The sequence below is a fragment of the Plecotus auritus genome (assembly GCF_963455305.1).
Source record: "Plecotus auritus genome assembly, chromosome: 10".
In the NCBI taxonomy this organism is placed as follows: domain Eukaryota; kingdom Metazoa; phylum Chordata; class Mammalia; order Chiroptera; family Vespertilionidae; genus Plecotus; species Plecotus auritus.
This window is the reverse complement of record NC_137785.1, coordinates 20,699,541-20,713,759: the sequence shown is the minus strand read 5'-3', so window position 1 is coordinate 20,713,759 and position 14,219 is coordinate 20,699,541. Positions and strand designations below refer to the sequence as shown.

Below are 14,219 nucleotides of genomic sequence, written 5' to 3'. Positions count from 1 at the left end.
CTTTTAAAAATTTTGTGTATGTTAGGAATTTTCCATTTAAAGAAAAAAAAAAAGCAGTAAAATTCCATTCCTGGCCCAGCCTCCTATTGAGACACCCTGAGCCAAGCTCCCACCCTCACGGCCTATGGGGACACCTCCTTTCAGGCCTTGACAGTGCCTGCTGGATGAGGCCAGTCAGACTCTCCACATCCCTCCGCAGGCGCCCAGAGTGGAGTGGGGGGCTCAGCAGGCAGGCCAGCCTGGGGATTTACAGGACTGAACCCAGAGGAATGGGTTGGTGGAGAAATGAGACGTTGGCAGCAGAAGGCACAAGTAAGTGTCGTGTGCGTGCGCGCGCGCGCGCGTGTGTGTGTGTGTGTGTGTGTGTGTGTGTATGTTAAGGGCAGCCTGGGGAGCACCCACCTTGGCGATGATGACCTCCTTCCGCAGGATCTTCATGGCATAGTAGCGGCCGGTGGCCTTCTCCCGCACCAGGATGACTTTGCCGAAGGTGCCCTTGCCGAGGAGCTTGAGATAGTCGAAGTCATTCATGGTCTGCCAGGGATGGGGAGAGAGCAGGGCCATCAGTGCAACCTGGCACACGGCCCGTGGAAGAAAATTTTCACAAAGGAAAAGGAAAATCAAAGGACACTGTTGCCAAAATGCTCCAGCATGAGCAGGAAGGAGGCTCTGGGCAGCAGCTGCTGGTTCTGAAGTGGCCTTCAGACCAGGGATCTCCCTCCCAGCACTCAATTCTCCCAGACATGAGGCCCTGGGAGGGCTCTGATGTGGGGTGGGTGGGTCTTTCTTGTTGTTGTTAATCCTCATCTGAGGATATGGATATTTTTCCACTGATTTTTTTTTTTTTTTTTTTTTTAGAGAGAGTGAAAGGGAGGGGGAGACACAAAGAGAAACATCGCTGTGAGAGAGACACATCAATTGGTTACTTCCCACACAAGCCTTAATCAGGGCCAGGGATAGAGCCTGCAACCGAGATATGTGCCCTTGACCAGAATCGAACCCAGGACCTTTCAGCCCAAGGGCAGACGCTCTATCCACTAAACCAAACTGGCTAGGGTGAGGGGTGGACAAGTCTTAATGACTTCTCAGGAGGAGGTGGGCACAGAGCAGCCCTGGGGCATCTACACCGTGAGATCACCCATGCTACAGGGCAGTCCCGGCAGGGCCGGGGCCCCTCACACTTGGCATGGAAACCAATGGTGATAGGGCCAACCTTCTAGGGGAGGCGTGCTCACAGACTGGCAGCTCTGCCCCCCAAGCACTTACCACCTTGGCCCGTGCCTTGCTAACTGCTACTTCCATCTCCTCAGCTGCAGAAGAGTCACTAGGGGAGCCACACTTGTATTCCATGGGGTCCTCGCCTGGGCCCCGCTGCTTGAGGCTGTTGGCGACCATCTGGATGGCCCGCATCCACTCTTCCCTGTGTGGGGACAGATCAGGGGAGCCATGAGTCCTGGGCAGGAAGGCCTGAGTCCCACCTTCTCCAAACACCTTTGGGCATTTTGGCACAATCTGTCTGAGCTGGGGAGCTGACAGGACCTCTGGGTGGGAGAGAGCAAGAGTGCAATAAGGACAGAGACCATCTATGTCCCAGGAATGGCCACCCGAAGTCAGGCAGCAATTAAATGATCAAAGAGGGGCAACCACCTTCTTTCTCAGCCCCCTGAAATGAGCTGCCACCCTGAGCCTTGAATGAAGAAGAGACAGTGCTAAATTTCTTCGGAACAAATGATAAGCTCAAGTGTACAAGTGACCAATGTTTTGTTAAAGAAAACCAAGAGTAAAAGGAAACATTCATTAGCCAGAGAAGCTAAAGATCTTAAAAGGCAAGAGCCACTGACCTAACTCCCTGGAGGGGGCTCTGCCAGGAGGACTGGTCAGGGACAGAGGTTCCCACTGGGGCAGGGGCGTGGAGGAGAAGGAAGCAGTCCCAGCAAAAGGGAGCCTGGCTTCAGAGCAACTAGCTAGTCTGTTGTTGATGATTTAGGATTCACTGGGGAAGAGTTTGCTTCAGATATTTGCAAACTGTTCTGTCTGGAGAGAGGGGAGAATAGGTAAAAGTGACCAGAGACCAAGAAGAAGAAGAAAAGGAGGCTGAACGAAATTGTCCACACCCCCCATTTTTTACCCACCCCACAAATTTTTTTTCACCCCACAAATTTTTAAGTGGCAGTATATGTTGAAACCCCTATGGATTTTGCTTCTGTCTATAAAACAGCCACATGAACAGTTGGAAAAACATAACATTTGCTAGGAATACGAGAGTTCAGAGAGCACAAGCAGGCAACCTCCCAAATCACAGCGATGTAAATAAGCCCGAGAACTGCCCTCCCCCCCCCCCCGCTCCCCCCACCTACCAGGCAGCATGTGTTACAGTTCTGTACTCCTGAGGCCCCTGCCCAAGGTCATGCAAAGCCAAGCCTGGGCCACCCTGCTGTGCTGCTTGCCTGGGAGTCTCCATTTCCACACATACCAAACAGCACGGCAGCTGACCCCTGACTAACCCCCTGAGCAGTTGAAAATCTACTCGTTAACTTTTTTTTTAATCCTCACTGAAGAATATGTTTTTACTAATTTTTAGAGAGAGAGAAAAGGAGAGGGGGAGAGAGAAAGGGAGAAAAACACCTATCAGTTGCCTCTAGTATGTGCCTTAACCAAGGATCGAACTGCAACCTAGATATGTGCCCTGAGGGGAACTGAATCTGCAAACGGAACCACAAACCTTCAGTGCAGGGTTGACACACCAACTGAGCCTCCTGGAGAGGGCCACGTATTAACTATTAACTCCCCAAAAACTTAACTACTAATACGAGCCTATTGTTGACTGGAAGCTTTACCAATAACATAGTTAATTAAAGCCTATTCTGTGTGCTATATGTATTATACACTATATTCTTACAATAAAGTAAACTAGAGAAAAGAAAATGTTTAAAAAAATCATAAGGAATCTTGGCAACATTATTGAGCTCACAGGGCTCTGTAAGGTGGAGAGGGAACATCCTGCAGCTGAAAGAATGAGGCAGATCTATTTGTGGACTTGGAATGACCTAAGATATCTTAAGTGAAAAAGGGAAGGTGCGGAGAGAGCACAGTACCATGCTATTGGAGTTAGAAACAAAACAAAAGGAATTTATGCACACACGCTCACATAAGCGCAAACACCTCATAAGCACAAACACCTCTGAAAAGGATGGTCTTGATACAAGGCCCTGGTTGCCTCTGGGAGAGCACTCACCCTTCCTCCTGCATTACACATGGGGAGCACACTGAGGCCCAGTGCACAATCAGAGGGAGCACCCCAAGGCCCGTTGCACACCCCGATGGAGCTCATTGAGGCCCGTGCACATCCCGATGGACCACACCGAGGCCCGTGCACACCCCGATGGAGCACACCGAGGCCCGTGCACACCCCGATGGAGCACACCGAGGCCCGTGCACACCCCGAAGGAGCACTCCGAGGCCCGTGCACATCCCTATGGAGCATACCAAGGCCCAGTGCACACCCCGATGGAGCACACCAAGGCCCAGTGCACACCCCTATGGAGCACACCGAGGCCCGTGCGCATCCCTATGGAGCACACTGAGGCCCGTGCGCATCCCTATGGAGCACACTGAGGCCCGTGCGCATCCCTATGGAGCACACTGAGGCCCGTGCACACCCCGATGGAGCACACTGAGGCCCATGCACATCCCTATGGAGCACACTGAGGCCCGTGCACACCCCGATGGAGCACACTGAGGTCCATGCAAATCCCTATGGAGCACACTGAGGCCCGTGCACACCCCGATGGAGCACATTGAGGCCCATGCACTCCCTATGGAGCATACCAAGGCCCGTGCACATCCCTATGGAGCATACCAAGGCCCAGTGCACAATGCCTCAGGCAGGCATTTCTCAACTTGTTTCACCCTGTGCCCTCTTGGAACCAATTACAATATAAATTCCTGTGCCTACATTAATATTTCTGTATTTTAAAAAATAATTTACTTTATCAGATCATAACTGTTTTCTTAGAAAATTAACAATGGGTTTTAAAAAAATCACCAGTCTCCTAAGAGATATGTTGATATATATTTTTAAAAATGTATATATCTCATACACAGAGACTGTTACATGAAAAGCAGCAAGTTGCTGACTAAGATGCATAGCTCACGCCGAAACCGGTTTGGCTCAGTGGATAGAGAGTCGGCCTGCGGACTGAAGGGTCCCGGGTTCAATTCCGGTTAAGGGCATGTACCTGGGTTGCGGGCACATCCCCAGTGGGAGGTGTGCAGGAGGCAGCTGATCGATGTTTCTCTCTCATCGATGTTTCTAGCTCTCTATCCCTCTCCCTTCCTCTCTGTAAAATATCAATAAAATATTTTTAAAAAAAAAAAAGATGCATAGCTCACTCTTGTCTTTGTTTATAAGGGAGAACACTGACAGCCCATCAACAGCAGCCTGAATAAATAAACACGCACCCACACCACAGGAGCTCTGGAAGCAGCTCCAAGGGACTCCCCTAGATCTACCTCTCTGGGCTGCCGAGTTGTTGATCAGGAGCATGGGATCCAGGGCCACACAGGCTGGGGCTCAAATGGTAATTCTGCCACCAGGCAAGCTCACCCCTCCCAGTCCGCGCCCCTGTGCAGTAGGCTGGGGACACTGCAATACTGGTGAGCTGCACGAGCAAAGCACCGCATACATAGAAAGTGCTCAACTCAAGAAATGTTAACTACATCCACCTTGACTCAGCTGCCCAGCCCCACAGGGATCTTAGGAACCCTCAGGGATACAGAAGGTTGGACAAGGGTAACTAGGGCTCTCCCAACGCCTGACAAGCTCCCCATCCTGTTCCAACTGGACTGAGGTTGCAAGGTTGCAGCACTCAGAATTCAGAGAAAAAGCAAGGGCCTTGGTCCAGGATATTCCTCAAGGGTTTGCAACATGATGTCTGGGGCAGAGGGGAGCTCCCACCCAGAGTTGGAGCTGATGTGCCTTCCACGCCTCAAAAGCTCCCAGGGGAACCAACCTCCTTCCCGCCAAGAGACATGAGAACAATAATAGCTCCACAGAAACCACCTCATTGCATCTCTCTTAAAAGCAGTGGAGGAATGGGCATGTTTCTGATGTGGAAACTGAGGTCCATGGTCACCTTGGAGAGCACACAGCCAGGCTGTGGTGGAGCCACCTGGCTCCTGGCACCACACCACTGCTCCCTGGTGAAAGCTACCGCTTCCCAGGAGAGGCCCAGGGAATGAAGCAGGGCACTCTCCCACAGGCTCGGGGAATAAGGAACACCATGTAACAGAACTCAGGAGCCAAGGGAAGGAAAGCCACGCCTTGGGACTTGACCTTTTCGAGAGGGACTCCCCCCGCTAGGCAGCAACACAAAGGCCTTCCACTCACACAGGTGCGCTCTATTTCTTTAATCCACACCCCAAGATATATGGATGTTTTTTTCTGGCCTGAAATTCACCAAGCCATGTTTTTTTTTGTTTGTTGTTTTTGTAGAGAGAGAGTAAGGGACAGGGAGAGAAACATCAATGTGAGAGCACAACATCAAATGGCTGCCTCCTGCATGCCCCCCTCATGGGGATCAAACCAGCACAGTACGACGCTCAACCAACTGAGCCACACTGGCCAGGGCAAGATATGTTATTTATTTTTTCCCCAGAGAGATAGAAAGGGAGAGGGAGAGAAAGAGGGAGAGAGACGGTGTGAGGGAGAGAGAGAGAGAAACATCATCGGCTGCCTCCCTTACACACCTAAACCAGGGGTCAAACCCACAACCTGAGTGTGTGCCCTAACTGGGAATCGAACCTGCCAACTTTCAATGTACAGGGCAATGCCCAATCAACTGGGGCTTCACTGTTTCTTTAATCCATGGTCGTACACACATAGTGAGCATTTTAAAATTTGTAAAAGGACACTTTACCGGAGGTAACCTCATGAGTCCTCCTGACACACCTATGAAGTAGGTATGAACCTCCTTCTATGAATGAGGAGGCTGACACACAGAGAGGCTGGCATGCCAGTTACACAGCCAGCAAGCAGAGGCCCAGGGACCCAGGGGGCCCTACCACCCCCAAAGCACTTCTCCCTTCAGGGGAACTATCAGGAGCCTTCCTATCCCTCACTTGGGCTCTGAGGCCTGGAAGACACATTTGGTGGATCCAAGCTCCCTCAGGCAGCACCAGCTGTGTGCAGCATAGACTTGGAAGCCGGGAGCCAGAGCCTGGAGCTCAGCTCTGCTGCAAACCAGCTGTGAAGGGGGCTGAGTGGCCTCCCTTCTCCAGCCTCTGTCTGCCTCCCACATATACTGGGCATCACACAGTGGCTGAGCACACAAACTCTGGACCGGGTGGCCTGGCATGATCTTAGCTCTCTGTCCCTCCCGGAGGCAACACTGGGTAGGTGACTTAACTTTCCTGTGCCTCAGCTGCTGCCACGTAGAGCAGGGACCAGAGGGTTGTATAAAGGTGCAATGCCACTAGACAGAAAGCATTAGGGCAGTGCCTAGCACAGCAAGTACCTCAAGGAGTGGTTGTAAGAATTGGCCCAGCCAGCCAGCAATACTTCCTGCCTTCTGGGCGCCAGCCTGGTTCTGGGCACTGAGGCTGCAGCAGAAAACAAGCCCCATGGAGCTCCTAGCCTGATGGAGAAGATAAGTGTATCAGGTTTCCAAGGCAGGGGCTAGAACAGAAAGCTCCTTCTCAGAGGGTGGTCTGGGAAGGCCTCTCCGAGGAGGTGTGTCTAAGCCAGGACTTGAAAGAAGTTCCTGGAACATGGGCAATCCCAGCACTGAGAACAGGCACTGGGCACCTGGCTATGAAATGACATGGAGGGAAGGAGGCAGCCATGCAAAGTGCCAGGAGGAAAAGGAAGCCGTGTGGCCCTGAGCAGGAGGGAGCCTGGGTGTCTGCAGAAGGCCCAGCAGGCGTACTAGAGCTGAGAGAGAGGGGGATGGAGCAGATGAGGGTAGGAGGGAGGACAGGCCCAGATCCCACTGGGCTGCATGTGCCGCTGTGTTAAGATTTACATCTTAACATCATGGGAAGTCACTGAAGGTTTACTAGGGAAGTCACTGAAGGTTGATTTCTGTTTTAAATCAGCAGCTGCTGTGTGGGGTACAGATTGGGGGCAGTGAGAGGGCATGAGTAGACTATAGCAGTTCTCCGGGCAGAGGAGATGGAGAAGAGAAAAGGTGCCAACAAGCAGGATTCCACGGGGCAGCCCCAGGCAGGCGCTTTCACATTTACTTCCCCCTTTGTTCTTCAAGACAGTCAGGGAACTGAGCCCCACTGAGAAAGTGGCACAGTGCTGGTCTGACTCCAGAGCCTGGGCCCCAACCCCGAGATACCCAGCTGAGCAGGATTAAGTGCACCCCAGAGGGAAGCCCAGTAAACTGGAAGTGGCAGGTCTACCCTCAGCACACAGGCCTGTCCTCTTCACAGTTTCAGGAGTAGCAACTCACTGCTGGTCTGATGACAGATGGGGGGGCCTCTCTCCCTACCAGGGCCATCCTCTGACCCAGAGTGGTGTTTACAGCTGGAGGATATCTGAAGTCCCTCTGTTCATAGATACCCTCAGATGGCTGAGTTGGTTGATCCAGACCCAGCCATGCCTGGTGGGGAAAACCCAGGCCCTTCAGCTCTTTCACTTATTCTATAATTCCCTATGTCTCCATTTCACTATCATTATCCCTGTTTAACAGGTGAGGAACTGCCTCCTAGAAATGTTCTGAGGATGAGTTAATATATGTAAAGATCTTAGAACAGGGTGTGGGCCAACAGAGAATTAGTTTTAGTTATCCTTTATTCATTTCACAAGCATTTACTGAACACCTATTCATGCTCCCAGCACATATAAATTTACAAGTGCTTTGGAGGAGGAAAAGCAGGGTAAGGGTAACAGAGATATGGGGCCAAGGCAGAACACTCTGAGAAGGTGACATTTGAGCAGAGACCTCATGGAGTCAAGGAAAGAACCATAATGATATCTGGGAGAAGAAGATTCCAAGCAAAGGGAACCACAAGTGCGAAGGTCCTCAGGTAGAAAGTGCGCTTGGCCTACTTAAGGAACAGTGAGGAGGCCAGTGTGGCTAAAGTGAGAAAACTAGTGGTAGGAAATGATTCTGGAGAGGGGGCCAGACCATGAAGGACTTTGTAGAATATAGTACTGACTTTGTAGTTTATTCCAAGTGGGACTAAAAGCCACTCAGCTTTCTAAGAAGAGAAATTACATTATAAGATTTACATTTAAAAGACCACACTAATGTAATACACTATTAAGCATACCTGCCAAGACTAGTGGTCTACAAACTTCTGTAAATCGCCAAACAGTAAATATTTTAGGCTTTGCAGGCCACATGGTCTCTATCACAACTATTCAACTATACCACAGTAGGGAAAAAGCAGCCATGGGCATGGTCATGTTCCAATAAAACTTTATTTACAAAACAGGAGGCTAAGCTATAGTTTGCCAATCCTGCTCCAGACTTAATTCCTGGTTTACAGGAAATATGGGTACAGAAGACCAAAGTAAACAGTGCCAAAAGTCAGTAAGATAACATGTCCATAGTGTGGCATTCTACAAGACAACTAGCCTGGTTTACCTAAAAAAAAAAAAAAAAATCAATGTCATGTGGGGGAAAAGAGAAAGATCTGAACTACATTAAAATAGGCCAGAGACAACATGTACCTTGAATAAATCCTGGTTTACAAAACATTTTGAGGACAATTGGGGAAATCCAAGTATGGCACGGCTATGGGGAGGATGTTACTAGATATCCTATATAATAAAAGGCTAATATGCCAATCAACGGAACCAGTCGCTATGATGTGCAATGACCAACAGGGGGGCAGATGCTCAATGCAGGAGCTGCCCCCTGGTGGTCAGTGCACTCCCACAGGGGGAGCGCCGCTCAGCCAGAGCCAGAGGTGGCAGGCGCCTCTCCTGCCTCCACAACAGTCAGACATCCCCCCAGGGCTCCTGGACTGTGAGAGGGCGCAAGCCGGGCTAAGGGACCCCCCTCCCAAGAGTGTACAAATTTCGTGCACCGGGCCTCTAGTATATTATAAAGAATCACCTCAGGCGTGATAATGGTACCATGATTCTGTAGGAGAACATCCTTATTCTTAGGAGATGCCTGCTGAGGTATTAAGGAGGTAAGTGTCATAATATGAACACAAGTTCAAGATTCAGCATGAGGCAAACATGGCAAATGCTGAATTGCTGACTCAGGGCACAGGAATCTGAACCTTCTTTTTTTTTTAATCTTTATTGTTGAAAGTATTACAAATGTCCCCCTTTTCCCCCCTGGACCTTCATTTATTATACTAAATGTGCATTAGAAATAAGTTGGCAGGGCGGGGCTCAGGGAATCCCTCTAGCTGACCAGGAGAGCCAACTGGGGAGCAGGAGAGGCTACCAGGAGCAGTGAGCAGGCCACTGCAGCATCTAGGCAAGGACCAGCCACCAGTGTGACCCCTCTCGGCTCTCTGTTGCTACCCCCCACCTCTCTCCAGGCTCGGGCCTATGTGGCTGGGGCAGTGAGGACAGCCCATAGCAGAGCAAGCTCCCTTTCACTGGGTTTCTGGCTCACGCCTCCCTGGGATGAAGGTCAGGAAGCTGGGGTTTGCTTTCAGAGCAGCCCCAGCCCCACCACCCTATCCCCCAGTCTTGAGAAAGGGACTTCCCCACACTGAAGGGCATGGTATCTTATTAAAATGAAAACCAGAGCAGAAAACACTTCGCCAGCTCCCCACTCCTCCTTTTCCAGGCTTGCACACCATGTGCCAGGTACTGCTGAATCAAGGGCTTCCTGTTTGTCAGCCCCCTGAACCTTTTAGCGACCTGTGACAAACCCCAACTACGTCACCACCCGCCAAGCCCCCTGGGGATCTCCACCTGGAGTCCAGGCCCTGGCTGAACTCACCAGCTTCAGGGTTCTCCCCTCCTCCCCTTCCAAAACCTCTGGTACTTGATTCTTTGGTGACACAAAACCCTCGATGTTCCTATGACAAGGTGTCCCTGCTCCAGGCCTCTCCATATGCTGGTCCCTCTTCCTGGAGTCACCTTCTCCTTCCTATCTCTGTGGCCAACGCCTTCCTACCTATACTTCCAAAACTCAGCCAACCCTCAGGTCCCATGCATTTATTGGTCTTAATCAGCTTTTACTGACAATCTGTTTTGGTTCCCAGTTTTCAGCTGAGTAACCTCAGCTAGCCTGAGATGGTAATTCTGTTCCCCTTGAAGGGGCAAATATATTTTTGATCTTGGGAAGGTATGCAACAATAATTACAGTATAGATTGTGGTATATGTCTTGTGATATTATTTTGTGTATGCTCCAGAAATGCACTGTCTAAGAGTATAGCCACTAGTCATATGTGGCTATTTAAATTTAAATTAATTAAATAAAATAAAGAATTTTATTCCTCAGTTGCACCAACCACATTTCAAATGCACCACGGGCACCCACTTGGGCACTGCAAGTATAGAACATTTCTATCATAGCAGAAAATTCTCTTGGATGGCACTGTTTTAGGGTTCTCCGGAGGGTCAGCTGAATCCTCACCCCAGAGACAAGTTAAAGGAGTATTTCTCAAAGAGAGGCTCAAAGGGACAAAGTGGGAGGAATATTTGCCACTCATTACAAAAGGCTAAGCTTCCTAAAGCATAAAGAGCTTTCAGAAATAAATAAGAAAAAGACTACCCAATAGAAAAATAGGCAAAGGGTATGAAGAGGCAGTTCAGAAAGAGAAATTCACATGGCCCTTGAATATATGAAAGGAACTCTACCCCAGAGGAAAGGCAAATGAAAACCACCCTCAGGTGCCATTTCCCACTGATCAGATTGGTAAAAATCCAAACATCTGAAAAACACAAAGCTGTGGATTCTTAGACATAGCCTAATAGAAACATTTCTCAACATTACAAATACATATATCCCCTATAACCCAGCAAGCCTCCATCTAAGAATTCATCTTACAAATTTAGCAGCACATATGCCAACAAGACAAACACAGGTACTGCACTGTGGCGTTGCTTGTAACGAGCCAAAGGTTGGAAACAAGCCCAGTCACCATCCATAAAGAATTGCTCTACAAACTTGGGAGCATACAAGTGCAGCTGTTTAAGAAAACAAAAATGCAGCAGCAGCTCACTATAGACGGAAGCAGGAGCATTCCCCAAGACAAATTAAGTAAAAGAGCTCAAGTGCATGTACAATGCTACCTTTTGTGTAACAACAAAAACCAGGGGAGTCGGGCGTGAAAAGCCCTATCGGAGTGAGTGAGCCCGTCCCCCCTGGAAGAAGCTCTTGGAGGGCACATAAGAAGAGCAGTTAACCTGGGGGTGGGGGTGGGGGTGGGGCGGGACAGAAGGGAGAGGGAAGCTAGACACCTTCCTTATACTGTGTGATTTTTAAACTAGGTAAACCTATATCATCTCTTCTGATTAAGTCTCTGACCGCCTGCCTCAAAAGCAAGGGAGATGCGCATTAACAATGTAGCTCCCTGACCCTCCACCCATCTCCAGATAATCAGAGGCCCTGATGTGGCCTGAGCTCCACCTGTTAAAAACTGGGGTACAGGGGAGTCTGTCCATCTGTACCCCTTCCCCTCATCAGGCCTGCCACTCTCAAAGGGCAGCCACACAGAGGCTCAGACTCGCCTCTCATCTGGAGAGTCTACATGGAAGGTCCTCTCAATGACTGTGGTCCACTGCAAGCAGCGTATGACAAACGTGTTGGGCCGCGGTCTCTCAGTCTTCATCAGCTGGCATTCTGTAGGCAGAGGAAGGACAGAGACAGGAGGGTAAGGGGACAGCCCTGCTGGCCTGCAGCCCACATCCCCTAAGCCAGTGGTCAGCAAACTCATTAGTCAACAGAGCTAAATATCAACAGTACAACGATTGAAATTTCTTTTGAGAGCCAAATTTTTTAAACTTAAACTTCTTCTAACACCACTTCTTCAAAACAGACTCGCCCAGGCCGTGGTATTTTGTGGAAGAGCCACACTCTGCCGACCACGGCCCTAAGCCACCTCCTATGTGCCAACTGCATGCCAGATGGTGTTAAGGACACCTTAGTGACAGAGACAGCTCTGGACTTACCCCCATGGGGCACAAGATCGTGTGTGTGTGTGTGTGTGTGTGTGTGTGTGTGTGTGAGAGAGAGAGAGAGAGAGAGAGAGAGAGAGAGAGAGAGAGAGAGAGAGAGGCTACTAGACAATGATGGCTCAGTGGTCAGAACTATGATGGGGGGCACCTAGGGGCATCTTCTGGAGGAAGGGGCATTCCTACACTGAACCCTGAAGGAAGAGGGAACATGGTCAGTCAGACAAAAGGGTACGTTGTGTACAGAGACCGGAGTTGCCAGAGGGCCCAGCATACTTAGGGAATGGCAAATTCTGTTCATGGTGTGAGGAGCAGGGAAGTGAGACTGGCTGGAGAGGTGGGTAGGGGCCCGCCTGCCGGGCTCAGGAGAATGGTGAGAATCTGGACTTTGTCCTGAGGGTAATAGGGGGCTATGGAAGGCTTAAATAGGGAATGGGCATGGATAGATTTAAACAGATCCCTCTAGGATGAGAGAGGACGGAGGCTGGGAGCCCAGAGAGAAGGCTGGGGCTGCACGGAGTGGAGCCATGGAGAGGGGAGGAAAAGGCAGATAGACAGGCCAGAGGGAGGCAGAGAGAGGCATCTAGGATGAGGCCGAGGCCTGTGGCCTGAGGACTAGGAGACAATAGGGCCCTCACTGAAAGGAGATAGGGAGTGGGAGGTTGGGGGAGGAAAGGGGAGACTAGATGGCCAATTTGGGACATGGTGGACCTAGGGGACACCCAGGAAGAAATGAGGAGGAAGCTGCTCAAGACAGGCTGGCAGTTCAGGTGAGAAGCCAGGACTGGCAGCAGCCATGTCAGAGTCACCAGCATACGGGGAAAGCAACCAGGACAAGGCTTAAGCAGGATAGAGGGGACCAGGACTGGGTTCCAGAGACAGAGGGTAGGGTGAGACTTGACAAGAGGCTGGAGCAGGTACTAGGTGGGAAAGAATGGTGGTCTGTGCTAAGGAGTGACAGTGGAGATGGGGGTGTCTTTGAAATGTGCTTAGGATGTGGTAACCAATCAGGTCAGCAGGGAAGGAAGGAAGCAGAGGGGGTAGGGCAGAGAGATGGAGGCAAGACTGTGGTTCTGCAAGATCCAGGCAAGGGCTTTGGGCCTGCCAAGCTTCCACTGGCCAGGGTCCAGCTGGTAGGCATCACTTCGGATACCACAGAGGGGATGGAGGATGCGGGGTTAGCCCTGCAATCAGCTGAAAGGGCGGCCATGGATGCCTCTAGTTTAGAGGGACAGAGAAACGGGCTGTTACCAGAATGCAGAGGCTCATGATACCAGCCAGACCCCAGGGCCTGGCCAGCAGCAGCTAGTGCTGCCTGGGGGAGAGGCTGGGGAAAATGTCTTCCCTCTTCTCACTTTACCTCACCCAACTGACACATAGGTGGAGCAGGGCAAGGGTAAGAAATAGGGCAAACAGTCCAAGAACAGCCGATCCCCATGTGCCCGCAAGACCAGCCAGTCATCCTTGGAGCACCCAAACTTTGGCCCACCCACCTGCCCTAAGACGTACCCGCAACGGAGAAGTTGTTTAAAGGGGGCAGGGACTGGTCAGGGGCCTCGGGCCGCTCCTTATAGCCAATGAAGGAACCATCACTCTTCAGCAGGAAGTACCGGGGCCTCCACGTCTTGATGTATTCACCTGAACAAAGGTAGAGGAGAGGGAGAGAGGTCAGGACAGACAGCCCGGTGTAACAGTACCTCACAAGGGGCACCTGGGTGGGAGGAGGGTGAATGAGGGTAGGCAGGAGAGTGCCTCTCCAAGAGAAACCCTTGAGGTAGCCCCTGCTGATGAAGGCTGGTGCCGGGCTGGGCCCAGTGATTAAGAGGTCATGCCTGGCAGGAAGGTGCTTGCTGCAGTGGCCCAGGGCACCAGCTGCCTCAGCGTGTGGCCAGCAGCAAGCCATCCTTGCCAGCACGTGGCCCAATCCCAGGAGAGGCCCAAGCTTCCAAACACACATGCCCTGTGGCCCTGTAAGGCCAAATCCCATGGGCTGGTATTCACCAGTACAGCCGTGCAGATGGATCAAATGTCAAAACACTGTGCCAGGCCGGGTATAACTGTTGCTGTGCCCTCCAAGTGTCCCTTGGCCTCTTCTATTTGTTCTAACTGTGAAAATCC

General features: G+C 50.9%; 2 protein-coding genes across 2 annotated transcripts in view; one reads left to right on the top strand and one right to left on the bottom strand.

Moving 5' to 3' along the window:
- Positions 1-14,219, top strand: part of SNRPA (small nuclear ribonucleoprotein polypeptide A) — a 752,186-nt gene that overhangs the window by 330,129 nt on the left and 407,838 nt on the right. The window lies entirely within an intron of this gene.
- The window catches only part of AKT2 (AKT serine/threonine kinase 2), a 52,412-nt gene that overhangs the window by 9,279 nt on the left and 28,914 nt on the right, over positions 1-14,219 (bottom strand). Inside the window, exons 3-6 of the mRNA XM_080643548.1 lie at positions 13,611-13,739; positions 11,658-11,769; positions 1,267-1,420; positions 403-534 (exon numbers count right to left, since the gene is read on the bottom strand). Of these exons, the coding sequence (XP_080499674.1) occupies positions 403-534; positions 1,267-1,420; positions 11,658-11,769; positions 13,611-13,739 (527 nt within the window). The remainder of the gene's footprint in view (positions 1-402; positions 535-1,266; positions 1,421-11,657; positions 11,770-13,610; positions 13,740-14,219) is intronic.